The sequence below is a fragment of the Dendrobates tinctorius genome, unplaced genomic scaffold (assembly GCF_039654945.1).
Source record: "Dendrobates tinctorius isolate UK_male_01 unplaced genomic scaffold, ASM3965494v1 ptg000003l, whole genome shotgun sequence".
Lineage (NCBI taxonomy): Eukaryota > Metazoa > Chordata > Amphibia > Anura > Dendrobatidae > Dendrobates > Dendrobates tinctorius.
In genome coordinates this window covers 57,120,981-57,139,998 of record NW_027361671.1, presented here as the reverse complement: position 1 = coordinate 57,139,998, position 19,018 = coordinate 57,120,981, and the positions used below count along the sequence as shown (strand labels likewise).

Below are 19,018 nucleotides of genomic sequence, written 5' to 3'. Positions count from 1 at the left end.
ATTCCAAAACATGAGCCTAATTTAATATGAATTCATACATATGCATATGGCTATAGTGCAATAATAGAGTATTAACAAATACTTGCTGGCACACGAGTTTCATTATGTATATTGATTCACGGCCACTAATACTGCTGTCCCCTTTCAGAAGAAATGTATTATGCGCGATTTTCCTTGACGCTTTTGAGAAAATATGCCCCATTTATATATACGCTAGGAACATGCTTCAAACATTATGTGACCAGCGAAGATTAGCCTTTCTACAACAATAACATAATTAACCTCAATAGCGTCCGACTTTGATGAATGAAGCACTTTAGTTCCCCATACAAGCAAGGAGGTTAATTACATCAGTGCTTTGTGAACACAGTTTTGGGCAAGGGTTGAAGGAAAAATCTATGTTTAGTAAAGGGCTGTATCATTTCATTTTGTCCAAAAAAATAAGACAAAAGATTAAAGGGAATCTGTCAGCAGGCTTTTGCCATGTAATCTGAGAGCATCATGATGTAGGGGCAGAAAACCCAATTCCAGCAACGTAACACTGGGCTGCTTGGTGCAGTTTTGATAGAACCTCTGTTTTCTCAGCTGTAGATGCAGCAGTGCTCAGAATGCTGAGCTGTATATAACTCGCCCAAACCCTGATTGGCAGATTCATGTATATGTAAGGCAGCCAGGGTGGTAGTCGTGGCAACTGGCTGTTCTGTTCCCACACCCTGGCACCTCACAGATGAAACAACAAGTCCTTTCTGCTCTGTATGCAATACTGTACTCACTTCAGCAGCTGGAGTTTCCACGTTCTCTGTTACTTCAGCCTCTGATGCATAAGTCTTAACAATAAAACAGTCTTTACTTTGGCGGCACACATCACATACGGAGTCATTTTCCTTTCTTTCCCTGTCATCCGGACAGGCCCTGTTCTCACGAGCAGCTTCCTCTGCCCGGCAATCCCAGACGTATCTTTTGGAGCAATCCGTGTCCCTCCTGTTCTTCCCGTCACCAGCTTCTTGTCAACCCCATGTCCAGCTCCAATGGGAAAAGGTGCCAGGAACGCTTTCACTGCAGCTCCTGCCCTGGTCATGGACCACGGATCCGAACTAGGGATGATCCCTTTAAGTTGGTGCCCGTCTGCACTGTTCTCTGCCTGGGGCCCCTTACTGTCACCCCAGCATTATCCCCACGGCTTTAATCCTTTGTTCTCTCTCTCTCTGCTCACACGTCCTGCCCGAAGGCAGGCTGCCCGGGCTTTTGACCCAAAACAGGAAACAACCTAACTACAAGCATCTGCTCTATGTTGCCATTCCCAGAAAATTAACCCCTGTGCCGCCTAACTCTTAACCTATCCTCTCTCTATAATGCCCCCCTCTACTCTATCCCAATACTTTACTATATAAGTTCCTACTCTAACCCTATAAACCGTACATTACGGATACTTTACACATTACAGCACATAACAGTACAACGTATAAACATTCATAAACAATGAGGTGCCGCCTGTGACTGTGTGAACAGCGTCCCGTAGAGCGGAGGAACGCGAGGTTCCCCACCACCCTCCTTACCTATACACTGTACATTGTCAGCAAGCTGCCAATCAGTAGTGGGGGCTTACAAAGATTGGCATGAGTTCATGGCACATCACAGCTAGTCCTCCAGTGATAATCTCTGGCTGATAAAACACTGATTGTATTGAAACTACAATCAGACGAGTGACACATCACTGGAATCAGGTTCTAGGCCCCTACATTATACTGCTCTCGGATTCATTAGAAAAAACCTGCTGAAAAACTCCCTCTAAGGGCTAAAGGAAGTCTATTGATGTCATTGCTCAATGCATATTTCCATGGGTACAAATATTTAATACCTTTTTTAATGACAACATCTATATTAAAAGTCCTGAAGTATTGCAGTTTTCACTGATTCGCACAATAGACTGAGCCTTCCTGACATTTTTCTGCTTGTGTGCGTATGGAAGGGAAAGTCAGAGGGCAGATAAGCCAGGGTCCATATCACTGAGAGTAGATGATGGGGACATCTTGCCTCTATCATTTTTGTGGGATTAAGAATGAGTATGCAACTATGCTGGAATCGCTGTCTCCTACTGTATTTTCAAGTCAAAGTCAGGAGTGCATCACAAAAAGAGGCATAAAGGTTTCCAATAAACTTTTTTCCGCGGTTATGCTCCACTACTTGCTTTGGATTTTTTTTTTTTTAAAGTCCATGACCTCTTTCACACTTCATTGACATTGACTCGCAAATACGGATACAAAATCAAGGCCAAGATTCAGTGCAAAATATGACAGATGTACAAGTCTTTCCAGTTTTCCCTATAGGTTCCATTCCTGGTTTTGACTTCCAAATACTGATGCAAAATACTGATCAAAAACTGCTGTGCAAAAGGGTCAAAAGTAAAATGGGGCCTAAGGCTGAACATGGCAGAGGGGGAATCGGACACTGATGAACACATCGCTAGAAGTCATCCTTGCCATACACAATGTTATCCAATGGAGGCCCATGAAGAACAGATCCAGTCACATATACTTCCAATACGGAGCACGTTAGCTCTATGATGACGTTCCGCAAATGATGAAGAAAGCAAGGGAATGATAATACACAGGTCAGCACACAGTCGCGGATTATCTAATAATATTAACGTAAATAGTGATTTTATCTGGAGTTCCCAGTAGATAAAGTTAAAAGAAAATGCTTTCAAGAATAAAGTGTATTACTTGAGTAGATAAGGAATAACACCTCTGGCCATTAGATGACTAGTTTTCTGCATTTTCACCAGATTTGCCCTCTGAGGGCTGTATTTCTAAGTTCCTTAGTTAGCACAGACAGAGGCAGCAGCAGCACAGTGTAAGTTATGTAGCAGGACTGAGCTATATAGCTGTGAATCCAGATCTGGAATAAGACAAAACACTTGATAAAGATATTGCCATGATGTTTCTATGTCTCCATCTGCTTGTTTTCTCATTCTGTGTATGCCGATGACTTTTGGACGAGAGCTGTAGATCAGCTGGTGAGTCGCAGATGAAGGGACAGTTTTGCCGTAAGTGATTACATTCTATGTGCTTTTTCATGGCTGCACCAGCTTTTGGAATAGCAACACAACCAATTGTTTTTTTGTTCTATATTTATTCTTTTACTAGATCCAAAAGACATTGTGCCAAATTGCGAAAATACCATATATTAAGACTATTGCTGTAGCCGAGACACGGTTAGGCACCAGTAACAAAACAATGAAAGGCCCATGCTCTGGTATGAGGCCTCGATGACATAAGATTGGGAAGTTCTATACTAGGTAGCAGGCACTACTCATCTGCAGATCTGCAGGGGGAACACCCTTCAGTAATAATAAAAAAAAAATAAAAAGAAAAAAAGGATTGTATCCTTTGTTGAAATGTGGCCAATACTTTTCCTCCGGGAAAAAGTGTTGGAAGCTAGAATTTTTTTTTTTTTGTTTTATACACAATGTTGTGGGTAAATAGGCAATTTCAAAATTACTTCCACATATACTGGAAGAAAACCAAGGTAGCAACTAAGAAAAATGATCCCTAAAACTTCACTTTTAATCAATATATAAAATCTGGACAATCCCAGTTCATAGGGACTAGGGTAATAAACAACACCAGACACAGAATAATAAATACTCCGGGCCACTAAACTCGCCCTAATAGGCCCTAGCAGTCCCTGCCTGGCCACGGAGGTTGGCACCCTAATTGTAGACGATAGTGGCGCCCCCGCTCAACGTCGGTGACCCTAATACACCCTAAAAAACCCTAGTCCACGACGAGGATACACAGAAAAACACAACCACACAATAAACACCCGAAAGAAAACCCTGGTGGAGAGACTGTATAACGTCTCTAAGATAATTAACTTATCTCGTACTAGAATCATGGGCATATAAACCCACCCTAAATAGTATCTCGTAGTAAAAAATACTGATATATAGCAGCTTTTGTTGACTTATCTCGTAATGAAAAAGGCTTATGCTGCAAAAATTGATAGACCAGATATAGCCCCCCAAAAAAAGGGAAAAAAGAAGAAACGTTTATACAGTAAAAAAGTGCAGCCACAATAATGCACAATCAAAGCACTTCAGGTTAAATAACCACAAAAAATTATATCCACCAGATGGAAATTAGTGGTATAAAAATAATATACAGAACGCTTAGTGGACATAATAGTCCTACATATAGACAATGAGATTGATACTTATCAGCCATCCAAAAATATGAGGCCCAGCCCAACAATAGGTCTATCAGCGTTATAAGATTATTAATACTTATCAGCCATCAGGAGATATGAGGCCCAGCCCGACGCGTTTCCCCCTCCTAGATACCGAGGGTTCATCAGGGGCAAAGAAGAAAAGGGGATTCCATCACCCCGGCCGAAAGATCAGGGCAATGTGCGGCGTCTTTTCCGTGTCTCTGAGGCTCATATTTACCGCGTTCTAACTGTGACATCACTTCCGGTGACGCGCCGTGATCACGTGTGGTATAAGCGGTAATCTCATTGGAGGGGATTTAGAAAAATGAAACACCAAAAACGTCACTTCCTCAATGATCACACATAGTGGGGAAGAGTTTTGATGGACACCATCCTGCCTCCTATCAAACACCAGCAGCGTCACTTCTGGGCTTATACCCCGGAACTTGCGCTTCCTATACATCGCGTTTTAACATCACCAAAATTGTATCAAAACATAAGGGGGAATCATGCAAGTCATAATTTTAGATAATCGCTACAAAATATAATATTACAATCATATATCATTACGAGAAATACTAATAATGACTCAGTAAAGAAATTCTAGGACATCTCCACAAAATGTAATCAGGATATCAACTAGAGAGATATATGAAGGTATCCCTTATGGATAGAAGAACGGACTATAGCATTAGTCTTCATAACAGAGCCCTAAAGAGACCTCTATGTATCCAAAAGAAAAAATAATAAATAAATAACAAAATAGCACAATAGGTACAAAAAATAGCATACTAGATTTGTCGAGTACCATCCTATAGGAAACTGGTAAAATTCAGCTGCTCATTTAAACCATTTGGGCTTTGTGATTCAAGCCAGAAAATCCAACGCGAAACTGATTCCTTGTCTGCTACGGGTCCTTCTCTCAGGACACTGTTCTCTGATCTGCTTGAGGCATTTAAGGAGAATATTAAATCCTGGTGGGAAGTACAATCACTAGAAAATTATATTAAACAAAAAATTGTTCCACGGGGGCTGAGGATTCACTTGACACCTGCCCCTAGATGTAGAACTCCAATATTGTTGAACAAGTGGGAGGAGGAATTAACTTCCTCATCCCTACGTTTAATGCAGGTTTTGCTGGATGAAGAGAAAGTCACTATTGAAAAAAACCTCTCTGAAAGTGAAAGACCTGACAGAGAATGTGCTGAAATTTAAAACTACTGACTTTGCTATAAAGGAGGAGGAGAATCTTAAAATTGCGGTTGAGAAATATCAACTGTATATTAAAGAGAGGAAACATAGGAGAATTATAAGGGATACAACAGAATTTAAAGAAAAGAGGGCATATCCTGCTCTTTCGGATAAGAAAAATTGTCCTACAGATATATCATCCTCAGTGGTGGAGTCTTCAGACGCTGAGGGAAATCTGGGATATCACGGTAAAAAAACTAATTATAGAAGCAGGGGACGCAGTCGTAGAGGTGGTAGTAGAAGATGGCAGGAAACATACAGGTTCCATGGAAGAGCACAAATGAATTCTACCTCGGGGCATATAAATCAGCCTTCCTCTCCGGAACTGATGTCACAGTTAGAACGCAGTAAATATGAGCCTCAGAGACACGGAAAAGACGCCGCACATTGCCCTGATCTTTCGGCCAGGGTGATGGAATCCCCTTTTCTTCTTTGCCCCTGATGAACCCTCGGTATCTAGGAGGGGGAAACGCGTCGGGCTGGGCCTCATATCTCCTGATGGCTGATAAGTATTAATAATCTTATAACGCTGATAGACCTATTGTTGGGCTGGGCCTCATATTTTTGGATGGCTGATAAATATCAATCTCATAACGCTATTGTCTATATGTAGGACTATTATGTCCACTAAGCGTTCTGTATATTATTTTTATGCCACTAATTTCCATCTGGTGGATATAATTTTTTGTGGTTATTTAACCTGAAGTGCTTTGATTGTGCATTATTGTGGCTGCACTTTTTTACTGTATACCCGTTTCTTCTTTTTTCCCTTTTTTTGGGGGGCTATATCTGGTCTATCAATTTTTGCAGCATAAGCCTTTTTCATTACGAGATAAGTCAACAAAAGCTGCTATATATCAGTATTTTTTACTACGAGATACTATTTAGGGTGGGTTTATATGCCCATGATTCTAGTACGAGATAAGTTAATTATCTTAGAGACGTTATACAGTCTCTCCACCAGGGTTTTCTTTCGGGTGTTTATTGTGTGGTTGTGTTTTTCTGTGTATCCTCGTCGTGGACTAGGGTTTTTTAGGGTGTATTAGGGTCACCGACGTTGAGCGGGGGCGCCACTATAGTCTACAATTAGGGTGCCAACCTCCGTGGCCAGGCAGGGACTGCTAGGGCCTATTAGGGCGAGTTTAGTGGCCCGGAGTATTTATTATTGTTGTTTATTACCCTAGTCCCTATGAACTGGGATTGTCCAGATTTTATATATTGATTAAAAGTGAAGTTTTAGGGATCATTTTTCTTTGTTGCTACCTTGGTTTTCTTTTTGTCTTTTGATCCCAAAAAAATTTTTTGGAGGTTTTTTCCACATATACTGGAAAATGTCAGCTGTGGATTCTGTCGCTGATACATAGAAAAATTTGCATATTTTACATGCAGATTTAGGCATGGATTTGCTGAAGATTTCACCTGATGCATTTCATAGGGCTAAACCAATAGGAAAAAAAAGCTTGGGGGCGATACACAATTCAGAAATTACTTGGAGCACACATACCAGAGGAAACTAGAATAGTGACTAGTCTCGTGCACCGAAAATAGAACTTTTCAAAAATTATACTTTCTTCTATTAAGTCACTTAGATAAAAACTTCCAGTGACTTTTCTCTGAAGGGTTGGGAGGCATTTTTTACTAAAAATTAATCTTCGAAAATAAGGTCATTGGAATAACCAATCCCATAGTTTTTTTTATTCCCAAAACCACTGCGTCTCTAAAAAAAAAAAAAAAAAAGTTACATAAACTGTGGTTTGTCAGATGGCTGTGTGATCTTGTACAGTATTAAGCTTTTTTATATTGCGCTTCTTATCTGCTCGATTTTATGATTCTAGTAAAATCCAACCAGTCCCATCCTTCTTTCCGGCGGTGGATTCTGGAAACTATCACATCTCTGGCTAGCTTTAAGTCACATATATATGGAGAACAATCTAAATACACTTCTTTCATTTGCCTCTTTTGTTTTTGGTTAAAGAAAAAATTACATGAGCTGTTTCTGTCTACTTGTTGCCTATAAACAATTTTGTAAAAAAATAAATATGCAGTTTTGCCTTCAGGACGAAAATCTAGACAGAAAAATATAAGAAAATCATGAAAAAATATAAATACAAACAGGAAAAAAAAAATCTGAAGATGATGCGAGCAGAAAAGAGGATATTATACACAATGTTAATCCTCTCCCCGCTCTGTGCTATATACGGTAAAAAGAAAATAAAAGATAGGGCTTTATATACAGCAGATGACAATGCACGCCAAAACCGTGCTCTTCAGATGAGCTGGATTTTCCGTTTTTACCCATCTACACAGACTTTATGGGCAATCCTACATTCCGGATGGAAACTTCACATGACCTTGGGATCGGAACACTGCCACATCTGTCCACAACTGTACAAATATTCTCGCATTTTCAATGTCCACTTCTTTTGTGCACACCTTGCGAAAAGTAAGCAGAGCATTTGCGGATGGTACCCACGGTCCGGAGGAGAGGAGACTGTCCTCCGGGCTGTGCCTACCATATCCCTGTAAAAAATAGAATTTAAAATAAAAAATATTGTTATTCTCGTCATCGCGAATGACCGCGAGACGTCGCGATCCCGCGAGAATGGACGTCATCGCTCGCAAAGGATTACTGGGACCGGGAGCGTGGAGTGAGGGGGGAAGGCTGCGCGGGACGCCGGAAGGTAAGAATACCAATATTTTTATTATTATTTTTTACATCCTATCTTTTACTATTGATGCCGCATAGGCAGCCTCAATAGTAAAAAGTTGGTCACACTCGTCAAACACTATGTTTGATGAGTGTGACCAACCTGTCAATCAGTTCTCCAAGCGATGCTACAGATCGCTTGGAAAACGCTAGCAATTCTGCAAGCTAATAACGCTTGCAAAATGCTAGTTTTTCCGCGGGAAAATCGCGGGAATTTAAAATGAGATTTTCCCACGGAATGGAATTCTCGCGGTAATTTCCGTGAGAGTTCCGCTACGTGTGAACGTAGCCTTATGGTGGAGATAGCGCCCTTAACTCCGTCCTGATGGTGAAGGAAGCAGTTGCCGTGTATCCTATATAATCAATGCAGCAGCTTGTGTATACTTTGTAGTGTGTACAACAGCCTCAGTGTCTCCTATGTGCAGTATATACAGCAGTCTCAGTGTTTCCTAGATGCTGTATATAAAGCAGTCTCAGTGTGTCTCCTATGTGCTGTATATAAAGCAATCTGTGTCTCCTAGATGATGTATATACAGCAGTCTCAGTGTGTCTCCTATGTGCTGTATATAAAGCAGTCTCAGTGTCTCCCATGTGATGTACAGACAGCAGTATGTTCCACTGTTACTGTAAAGACCCCCATACACATTACGCTAATATTAGCCAAAACCTGCTGATATTGACAGGTTCAGCTGACTGTCTAATGCAGGGATCTCAACTTGTATCTCCATTCTTCGGACCTCGAGCCCCTGAGACAATCGTGGTCCGATCCAAGGACAAGGACCAACACTTTATTACAGAATTGGGGATATTTTTACAGGATGAAGAACATTATTTCTGGACAGGGGACATTATTACAGGATGGGGGCCCGAATTACTATAGGGGGGCTAATTGTAAAACAATAATACTGTATGGGCAGTTTGGGGAGCAATAAAAAATAAAACATTTTATAAAACATTTCAAAATACAGCAAGAAAAAAATAACGGAAAAATATTTGGCCACTAAAAATGCTATTTTATGTTAAAAGTTAAGTAAAAAAAGAAAACATGTATCATAACCAATATGATAAACAACATTAAAAAGAATTTTAAAAAATGCCAAAAAATGATCAAAACGATATACAGAAAAATTATGGTATCACTGAAAATGTCATCTTCTCCCGCAAGGACCGCAGCCCTTCAAATTAAATTTTTTTCTGTAAGCGGCCCATATACCCAGCTAAGTTTGAGACCCTGATCTAATGGATATGGGGTCACCATCCGACAGATGGTAGGGAGAGGTATAGATCGCACATGTCCAATTTTGAACTGCCGATTGCAATATTATCCCACCTTACTCGTAGAACAAAGAAGTGCTCTACCGAATGAGTGCTTTTGTATAAAGAAGAGTCGGCTGAGATCTCTGTCACATGAACAATCAGCTTAAACAATAATCAGCTGACAACCATCTAATGTGTATGACTAGCTTAAGTCCGATATACTTCATTACAGAGCGCTGCACAGAAGTGAAACTTGTCTATCAGACATTTATCACATACCCTATGCAATGATAAGGCCACCATACAGTTTAGACTAAAGTTGGCCAAATCTCTTGATAATGGTGGGATCAGCCAACAGTCTACTGTTTATGGGGGCTTCCTGACTGCTCCCTGACTAATGATGTCAGTGGAGAGAAGGATCAGGTCTGCTGAATTTCAGAAGCCAATCCTTTTATTTTTCAGGAAATAGGCTGCCATCAGAGAAGTTTCACAGCAACTCAATCATGGAACCCACCAGCGAGTTATATATGGGGAGTCGAGAGAGACTGCTGTTGGCCAAACAACTCACAGCTATCTAAAGTGGATGGGACCTTTCGACTGCTTCATCTAGGTTTAAAATGTCTGAATATTCAACATAATTACAACCCCTGGCAAAAATTATGGAATCACCGGCCTTGGAGGATGTTCATTCAGCTGTTTAATTTTGTAGAAAAAAACTAGATCACAGACATGGCACAAAACTAAAGTCATTTCAAATGGCAACTTTCTGGCTTTAAGAAACACTAAAAAACAACCTTCCCATCTTCCCATGTTGTTTGTATTGGTCCATATTTTAGACACAGCTGACTGTGAACAACCAACATCTTTTGCAAAATTGCGTGATGATTTACACTCTTTTAAGAGTTTGATAATCCTTTCCTTTGTCTTGACATCTCTAGTGTTGGAGCCATGATTCATGTCAGTCCTCTTGGTGCAACAGCTCTCCAAGGTGTGATCACTCCTTTTTAGCTGCAGACTAACGAGCAGATCTAATTTGATGCAGGTGTTAGTTTTGGGAATGAAAATTTACAGAGTGATTCCAGAATTTTTTCCCTCAGAATTGAGTGGCTCCATAATTTTTCCCCTATGCTTGGTTTAAAAAAGTAACCATTACTGACTACCACATTTTTTGTTCTTGATTTCTTTTTGTGTTTCTTAAAGCCAGAAAGTTGCCATTTGAAATGACTTTAGTGTTGTGCCATGTCTGTGATCTGCTTTTTTTCTACAAAATTAAACAACTGAATGAACATCCTCCAAGGCCGGTGATTCCATAATTTTTGCCAGGGGTTGTAGTAAATATGCCCCACTCAACTCAGTTTAATGCTGGATGACCAACACTACAGGTTCTGCCTTCACGATCCGATGACGTTGCTACTAAGCATGGATGCACAGACTTGGAGAAAAAAAAGTCTTATCAATTATCTATGCAAAAATGCAGCAACGGGATAGGAAATGATTGTATTTTGATATTTTGTCCACATATCTATATATCTACCCAATGAGACCCAAACAACAGAATTTGTATGGATGAAATAAATTAAAATGCTAGAATCACTTATTTTTGTTGCAGGATCCCAGCTAAGACACTTTTAGGTAGAAAAAAAAAGCGGATACATTTTGGAATTGCTGGACCATGAGGCGGTAGATTAAAGGGAACGATAACACAGAACTAACAGAAAAGTCAGAGCCGTAATATGTTGCAGCTTATTGCACTTTGGGTCTCTCAGGAAGCCGACAACATCTTTTATCACAAACGCATAAACTGTGACTGGAACTGCGATGTGGCATTTATAAGATTGTACACAGAGCAATTTCCTGAGAAGTCATAACTCAGATCGGGCGCGCTTTTCCTCGATACGCTCCATGACAGTTAATGATTCTGATCCTATAAGTTTATAGCTAAACAAGGTGTCATATACATATTAGCTGCTGTGAGCGGTTATCAGTTCGCCCATTAAGTGTGGCATAGCAGGGACATGCTCTCCAGACTGCTAATTCTGATGTATGAATCGGCCGCCAAACAGAAGCTTGATCCCTGTCAATAATAGAGATTCCATCTTCAAGTGCCGGGCAGTCACATTGGCTGTGTCTGGGAGTGAATGCACACAAATCCTGTGTCACTACCCAGATACCGGCACACAATCTGCCGGCTGACGAGGATAAAAATCCTGCTTTCAAAGACAATAAATGATAGAGAAAACGGACTGGAGAGCGGAGAATTGCGGGAATATCGTGTAAATTTAGGAAATAAAATATCAATCGAAAAAGAGATTGTATAGGAGATGTAACACACATGGGGAAAGGTAGGACGTCAAAGAACGAAAGCATAATGATACCAAAGGGAACCGGCAGAACGTGCGCACAAATCAGACGAAGTCGGGCACGGCGTCTATAGAAAGAGGTTTTCTGGGTTTACGTAGATTAAAGCTGCAACGTTACAGAATTCTGCGGGTATGGAAAGGAAAATAGCTCCCCGTTTATGGAGACTCCCCCTGTGTCGTTTCTGTTGGCACAAGCATTTACATCTGTGCCTAGAGGAAAGCTGACATAAAAAAAAGATGAAAAAAGTAGGGCTCGTACAACTTATTAAATTAATGTGGTTTTAACATTTACAGCAATAGTGGCGTTTATGAATTCACTAATCGCAGTATGCTGATGCATAGTGGAAGTATAAAGGTGGACAGGTCAAGGTGTGCAATCGACTTCCTAACTTAGCTCCATATGAGACCAGATTCACACGGAGTTCTTCCGCTGAGCTCTTTTGCAGTTGAAGTAAGGTTCTATGCACACAGAGTTCAAGCCTTAAAATTAGTGCGAAAGTCTGAAAAATGTCCCATGCGTAAACATATCCTTACAGTCACATTTACTTGATGGAAGAAAAAAAATAACATCCCTTCTGCCTCCACTGGCTACAAAAATGTATATCACGATGTATTACAGAGGCACAAGCCAGATAAATACGCTGGAAGGTCTCCCAACGTGCCCCACCAGCATACGGATCAGACACAATGCGCGCCACCGGCATACGGATCAGACACAATGTGCCCACCAGCATACGGATCAGACACAATGCGCGCCACCGGCATATGGATCAGACACAATGTGCCCACCAGCATACGGATCAGACACAATGCGCGCCACCGGCATACGGATCAGACACAATGTGCCCACCAGCATACGGATCAGACACAATATGCCCCACCAGCATACAGATCAGACACAATGCGTGCCACCGGCATACGGATCAGACACAATGTGCCCACCAGCATACGGATCAGACACAATGCGCGCCACCAGCATACGGATCAGACACAATGCGCACCACCGACATACGGATCAGACACAATATGCCCCACCAGCATACGGATCAGACACAATGCGCACCACCAGCATACAGATCAGACACAATGCGTGCCACCGGCATACGGATCAGACACAATGTGCCCACCAGCATACGGATCAGACACAATGCGCGCCACCAGCATACGGATCAGACACAATGCGCACCACCGACATACAGATCAGACACAATATGCCCCACCAGCATACGGATCAGACACAATGCGCACCACCAGCATACAGATCAGACACAATGCGTGCCACCGGCATACGGATCAGACACAATGTGCCCACCAGCATACGGATCAGACACAATGCGCGCCACCAGCATACGGATCAGACACAATGCGCACCACCGACATACGGATCAGACACAATATGCCCCACCAGCATACGGATCAGACACAATGCGCACCACCAGCATACAGATCAGACACAATGCGTGCCACCGGCATACGGATCAGACACAATGTGCCCACCAGCATACGGATCAGACACAATGCGCGCCACCAGCATACGGATCAGACACAATGCGCACCACCGACATACGGATCAGACACAATATGCCCCACCAGCATACAGATCAGACACAATGCGCACCACCAGCATACGGATCAGACACAATGCCCGCCACCGGCATACGGATCAGACACAATGCGTGCCACCAGCATACGGATCAGACACAATGCGTGCCACCAGCATACTGATCAGAAACAATATGCCCCACCAGCATACAGATCAGACACAATGCGTGCCACCGGCATACTGATCAGACACAATGTGCCCACCAGCATACGGATCAGACACAATGCGCGCCACCAGCATACGGATCAGACACAATGCGCACCACCGACATACGGATCAGACACAATATGCCCCACCAGCATACGGATCAGACACAATGCGCACCACCAGCATATGGATCAGACACAATGCGCACCACCAGCATACGGATCAGAAACAATGTGTCCACCGGCATACAGATCAGACACAATGTGCTCCACCAGGATACGGCTCAGACACAATGTGCCCCACCAGCATACGGATCAGACACAATGTGCCCCACCAGCATACGGATCAGACATAATGTGCCCCACCAGCATAAACTCAAAAACTCCTTCAAACCATACTAGCAGGCTGATAGACCGTCAGTCAGCACATTCTGCGGCAAGCAATAGATAATGCAATACAGAGGCTATAGAAGGGAAAAGGTGGAAAAAAATTTTGTTAAACTCAATTGCAAAAATTATTTTTAGACCCAAATACATGCATTTACGTATAAAAGCAAAGTCATCCGAGGTGACAAGGAAAACCAGAGTAACAGCTGTTAGTAGTAAAGACGAGAAGGAACCATCACCTCCATCTTTCAGGGACATGATTACCTTTTTAGGAGTAAAAGTCCTCTGTCTAAATCTTTCCACAGTTTCTGGCCCAACGTTTTCCCAGACACTGGCAAAGGCTTCAATTTTACTCTGGTCAAGATGGATGTTCTCCAGCTGCTGACGAAACACTGGTGTTTTTAAATTGTGGTACACAGCCTGCAAAATAATACAAAGCACATCAGGACATTGTGATAAGAAGTCAGCATTCTGGTTTCTGAAAAGGAACGCTAGAAAAAAAAAGAAAAATACTCAGCAAAGAAAAGTACTGCAGTGTGCAGGCGCTGGGAAAGGTCAGAGAGGACTGCAGTACTTTGCTCTGCCCTCAACAGGGCAGATAAGTAAGCCTGCGTAGGAGCGCGATGCGGGGAGTGATGAAGCAAGCAGGAGGACGGCATCTCAAGAAGATGGGAGGCGCCGGACCCGGACCTGCTGCACCTATCCGACCCCCCTGGGTGAGTATAATAAAACAGGGATTTTTATGATAAACTCACCATAAAATCCTTTTCTCCGAGACGCTCATTGTGGGGACACAGGTACTGTGGGGTGTATGCTACTGCCGCCTGGAGGCTGACACTAAGTGAAAAAAAGAGGTTAGCTCCTCCTCTGCCGTATACACCCTCGCCCTGATTGCGGGCGGAAACCAGTTTAGTGCAAAAGCAGGAGAACAACAAAATCAGCCTTAATGCAAGTAACAATATGTCTAGAAAATAACGTCAATGTCAACGAAAATGCACATTAATTAAATAAACAAGAGCCAACTGGCTATCAGGGTGGGTGCTGTGTCCCACAATGAGGGTCTCAGAGAAAAGGATTTAACGGTGAGTTTATCACAAAAATCTCTGTTTCTCCTTCGCCTCACTGGGGGACACAGTTTCTGTGGGACGTCCTAAAGCAGTCCCTGGGTGGGAAGTTGATTCACCGATCCAAGCTACATGCACCTCCTGTCTAAAGGTGCGGCACCGCTGCTTGGAGAATCCTTCTGCCTAGGCTCGCATCCGCTGAAGCCTGAGTATGGATATTGTAATGTTTGGCAAACGTGTGCAGGCTGGACCAGGTTGCTGCCTTGCAAACTTGCTCCGTCGAAGTCTGGTGCCGAAGCGTCCAAGAGGTGCCCACTGCCCGAGTAGAGTGTGCTCTGTTCCCTGCTGGAACCGGCGCACCTCTGATGCGGTAGGACTCCTGAATAGTCAAACGAATCCATCTGGCTATGGTCGATTTCGAGGCAGCGAGTCCCTTCCTGCGCCCCTCGGGGAGCCCGAATAGCGTGTCTGTCTGCCGAAAGGGTGCCATCTGTGACACGTACCTCCTGAGGACTCTTACCAGGTCCAACGTGTGAAGAGCCTTTTCCACGCAGTGTAACGGTGCTGGACAGAATGAAGGCAAGATAATATCCTCATTAATGTGAAACGAGGAAACGACCTTCGGCAGAAAAGGGGGGAGCTGGTCTAAAAACCACCTTATCCTTGTGGAAAGTGAGAAACGGGGCTTGGCAGGATAGCGCTGCCAGCTCTGAGACCCACCTGATTGATGTTATCACCACAAGAAACACTACCTTCCAGGAAAGGTATGACAAGGAGACATCCTGTAGCGGTTCAAATGGCGCTTCCTGCAGAATGGTTAGTACCAGGTTAAGGTCCCAGGCGTCCAGGGGCGTCCTATAGGGAGGTACCAAGTGGGAGACTCCCTGGATGAAAGTCTTTACCTGTAAATAGGCAGCAATTCTGCGCTGAAACAGGATGGATAAAGCCGATATCTGTCTCCTGAAAGAGCTCGGGGCCAATCCTGAGTCTAGGCCAAACCGTAGAAAGGCCAAGATGTTGGGAATAGAAAATCTCAGCGGAGGATAACCGCGGTCTCGACACAAAGAAAAGAACACCTTCCAGGTGTGATGGTAAATCGCGCCGAGGTAGGCTTCCGGGCGCTAACCATTGTAGCCACCACCTCGCACCCAAACTCCGCCTGGGTCAGAATCCAAGATTCAACGGCCATGCTGTCAAACACAGGGCCCCTGAGCTCGGGTGCAAGATCGGGCCCTGGGAAAGTAGATCTGGGCACTCTGGCAGTCGTCAAGGAACGTCGGCGAGTAGCTGCACTAGATCTGCGTACCACGCTCGACGGGGCCAGTCTGGGGCCAGCAGAATCGCTGAAATCCCCTCTGTTTTGATCTTCTTGATGACCATCGGCAGTAGTAACAGCGGGGGAAATAAGTATGGGAGGCGAAACTGGTTCCATGGCAGAACCAACGCATCCGCGGCAATCGCCTGCGGGTCTCGGGACCGAGCGACAAACAGGGGCACCTTGGAGTTCACCCTGGAGGCCATCAGGTCCACATCCGGTGTTCCCCATAGGGTGCAGTAACCATTCCCCGGAATCAAGACCCTGCCGGCTGAGGAAGTCTGCTGCCCAGTTCTCCACACCTGGGATGTGGACCGGCGATATCACAGAGTGGCTCCTTTCGGTCCAGTGAAGAACGTGCCCTACCTTGCGCATGGTTGCTCTGCTGCGGGTGCCCCCTTGATGATTTATGTAAGCCACCGCCGTGGCGTTGTCCGACTGAATCCGGACGGGGCGGCCTGCTAGAAGGTGCTGAAACTGTTGCAGAGCCAGCCAGATTGCTCGTATTTCCAACAAGTTGATTGGGAGGCGTGCCTCCTGCGGCGACCACCGTCCCTGGGTCGTGTGGTGGCGAAAAACCGCTCCCCAGCCGAGGAGGCTGGCATCAGTTGTGACTACCAACCAATGGTCTGGGGGAAAAGGTTTCCCTTGAAGCAGTGCGGAACTGACTGTCCACCACTCGAGTGACTTGACTGACCTGAAAGGACCACCGGCACCGGCGATCGAGCGTGAATGGGTTCTTGTCCCAGGATGACAAGAGGGCGTGCTGCAGGGGGCGAAGATGAAACTGGGCGAACGGGATGACTTCCATCGCTGCCACCATTTTTCCTAGTATCCTCATCCTGAAACCGGATGGTGTGAGGGACCGGTCGGCGAAGCGTCCGGACTCCCTGCTGGAGCGTTAGGGCTTTGTCTCCAGGGAGAATTACCAACTCTCGGCAGGTGTCGAAGATCATCCCTAAAAAGGCAATCCTTTGAACTGGGACCTGGGATGATTTCTTCAGGTTGACCAGCCATCCTAAGCGGGAAAGAGACACCTTCCTCGCATGCCCGAATTGAAGGGCCCTTGACCAAGAGGTCGTCTAAGTAAGGCAAAACGACTATGCCCCGGGAGTGCAGGATGGCCATGACGACTGCCATGATCTTTGTGAACACTCTGGGGCCGGTGGCAAGCCCGAAGGGCAGCGCTGCGAACTGGAAATGTAAACCGCTGATGGTGAAGCGTAGAAACTTTTTGATGCGGAGGGGAAAATGGGGATGTGCAGGCAGGCGTCCTGGATGTCAATAGAGGCCAAGTATTCTCGCTGCCCCATGGCCGATATAACTGAACGGAGAAGACTCCATCCGGAAATGTCTGATCCTAATAAATTTGTTCAGGAGCTTTAGGTCCAAAACAGGCCTGACCGTCCCGTCTTTCTTGGGGACCGCGAATAGGTTGGAATAGAAGCCCTGAGCCTTCTCGTGCTCTGGTACGGGAATAATGACTCCGTTGTGCTGGAGTAATTTGATGGCTCCTAGCAACGCCCTTGCCCAGGTCTCCCCTTTGGGAAGATGGGAGAGAAAGAACCGCTTTGGGGGTACCTGACAAACTCTATCTTGTACCCTGAGGATACCAGCTCTCTCACCCATGAGTCGTGTGCGACGGTGACCCAGACGTGGCGAACCAGAGTAGGCGGCCGTCTACTTTGCTGATGTCTCCTAAAAAATGCCTTGAGTCATTTGGATGAGGCTCTCTGGGACCTGGTTCCCCTCGACCTGGACTGGCGAGCACGCAATCTCCCCAACGGGTTGGCTCTGAGACTTGTCGATCCCTATCCTGTTTGGGCGGAATTGGCCGCTGTAGTCCACCCGGGGTTGCGAAAGGCCAGAAACTGTGCCCGAAACTGGTGGCGAAACGGTGGTTTGACCCTTTGTTGAGGGAGAAACCCGCTCTTCCCTCCTGTGGCGTCGGAGATGAGCTGGTCTAACTTCTCTCCGAATAGGCGGCCGCACTGATAAGGTAGGAAAGTCAAGGACTTCCTGGAGGTTGAATCGGCCCGCCATGTCCTTGACCATAAGGCTCTCCTAATGGAAAATTGTGTTTGCGGCAGCTAGTGCCGCGCAATTGGCTGCATCCAAAGAAGCATTGATTAAATAGTCCCCAGCCATAGCGATCTGACTCACGATCTCTGATACCTCTGCAGGTAGTTCCCTATCCTGCAAGGCTCTGTTCAATGATTCAGACTAAGAAATCATGGCCTTGCTACCCACGTTGCCACGAATGAGGGAGAGAGTGCTGATCCTGACGCTTCAAAAACTGAGCGAGCCAAGCTCTCTATGAGACGATCAGTGGGGTCCTTAATAGAAGAACCACTAGGTACGCATAACAGGGTTTTAGAGGCCAAGCGTGCAACGGGTGGATCCACCATTGGGGATTCCATCCATTTTTTACAGAGATCCGGGGCAAACAGATACCTTGCTTCCAGCGCCTTCTGGCCTGAGAAACGCCTGTCTGGCCGTTCCCTGTGTCGTTGCACTATGTCCTCGGACTTTGGGTGAGTGTAAAAAACTCTATGCGGCCACTTAGCTCGCTTAAATGACACCTTATGGCCAGAAGCCAGGGTGGAATCATCCTCAATCCCCAGAGTCTGATTGACGGCTTCGATGAGGCTGTCCACTGTTTCTGGACACCCCGGGGTACCTAGATCCAGGGGTTCGTCCGAGTCATAATCCGAACTTT

The 19,018-nt window shown here is 44.7% G+C and overlaps 1 protein-coding gene across 7 annotated transcripts in view; it reads right to left on the bottom strand.

Annotated features, from left to right (window-relative positions):
* The window catches only part of COMMD10 (COMM domain containing 10), a 520,550-nt gene that overhangs the window by 441,596 nt on the left and 59,936 nt on the right, over positions 1–19,018 (bottom strand). For 6 of the 7 annotated variants that reach the window (XR_012221993.1, XM_073553555.1, XM_073553629.1 and 3 more), the window contains one exon: positions 14,185–14,340. The exons of the other annotated variant lie outside the window; for it this stretch is intronic. Coding sequence is in view for 5 of the 6 variants with exons in the window: in XM_073553555.1 (XP_073409656.1) it covers positions 14,185–14,340 (156 nt within the window). In the remaining variant the exon portion in view is untranslated. The remainder of the gene's footprint in view (positions 1–14,184; positions 14,341–19,018) is intronic. 7 annotated transcript variants of the gene reach the window in all.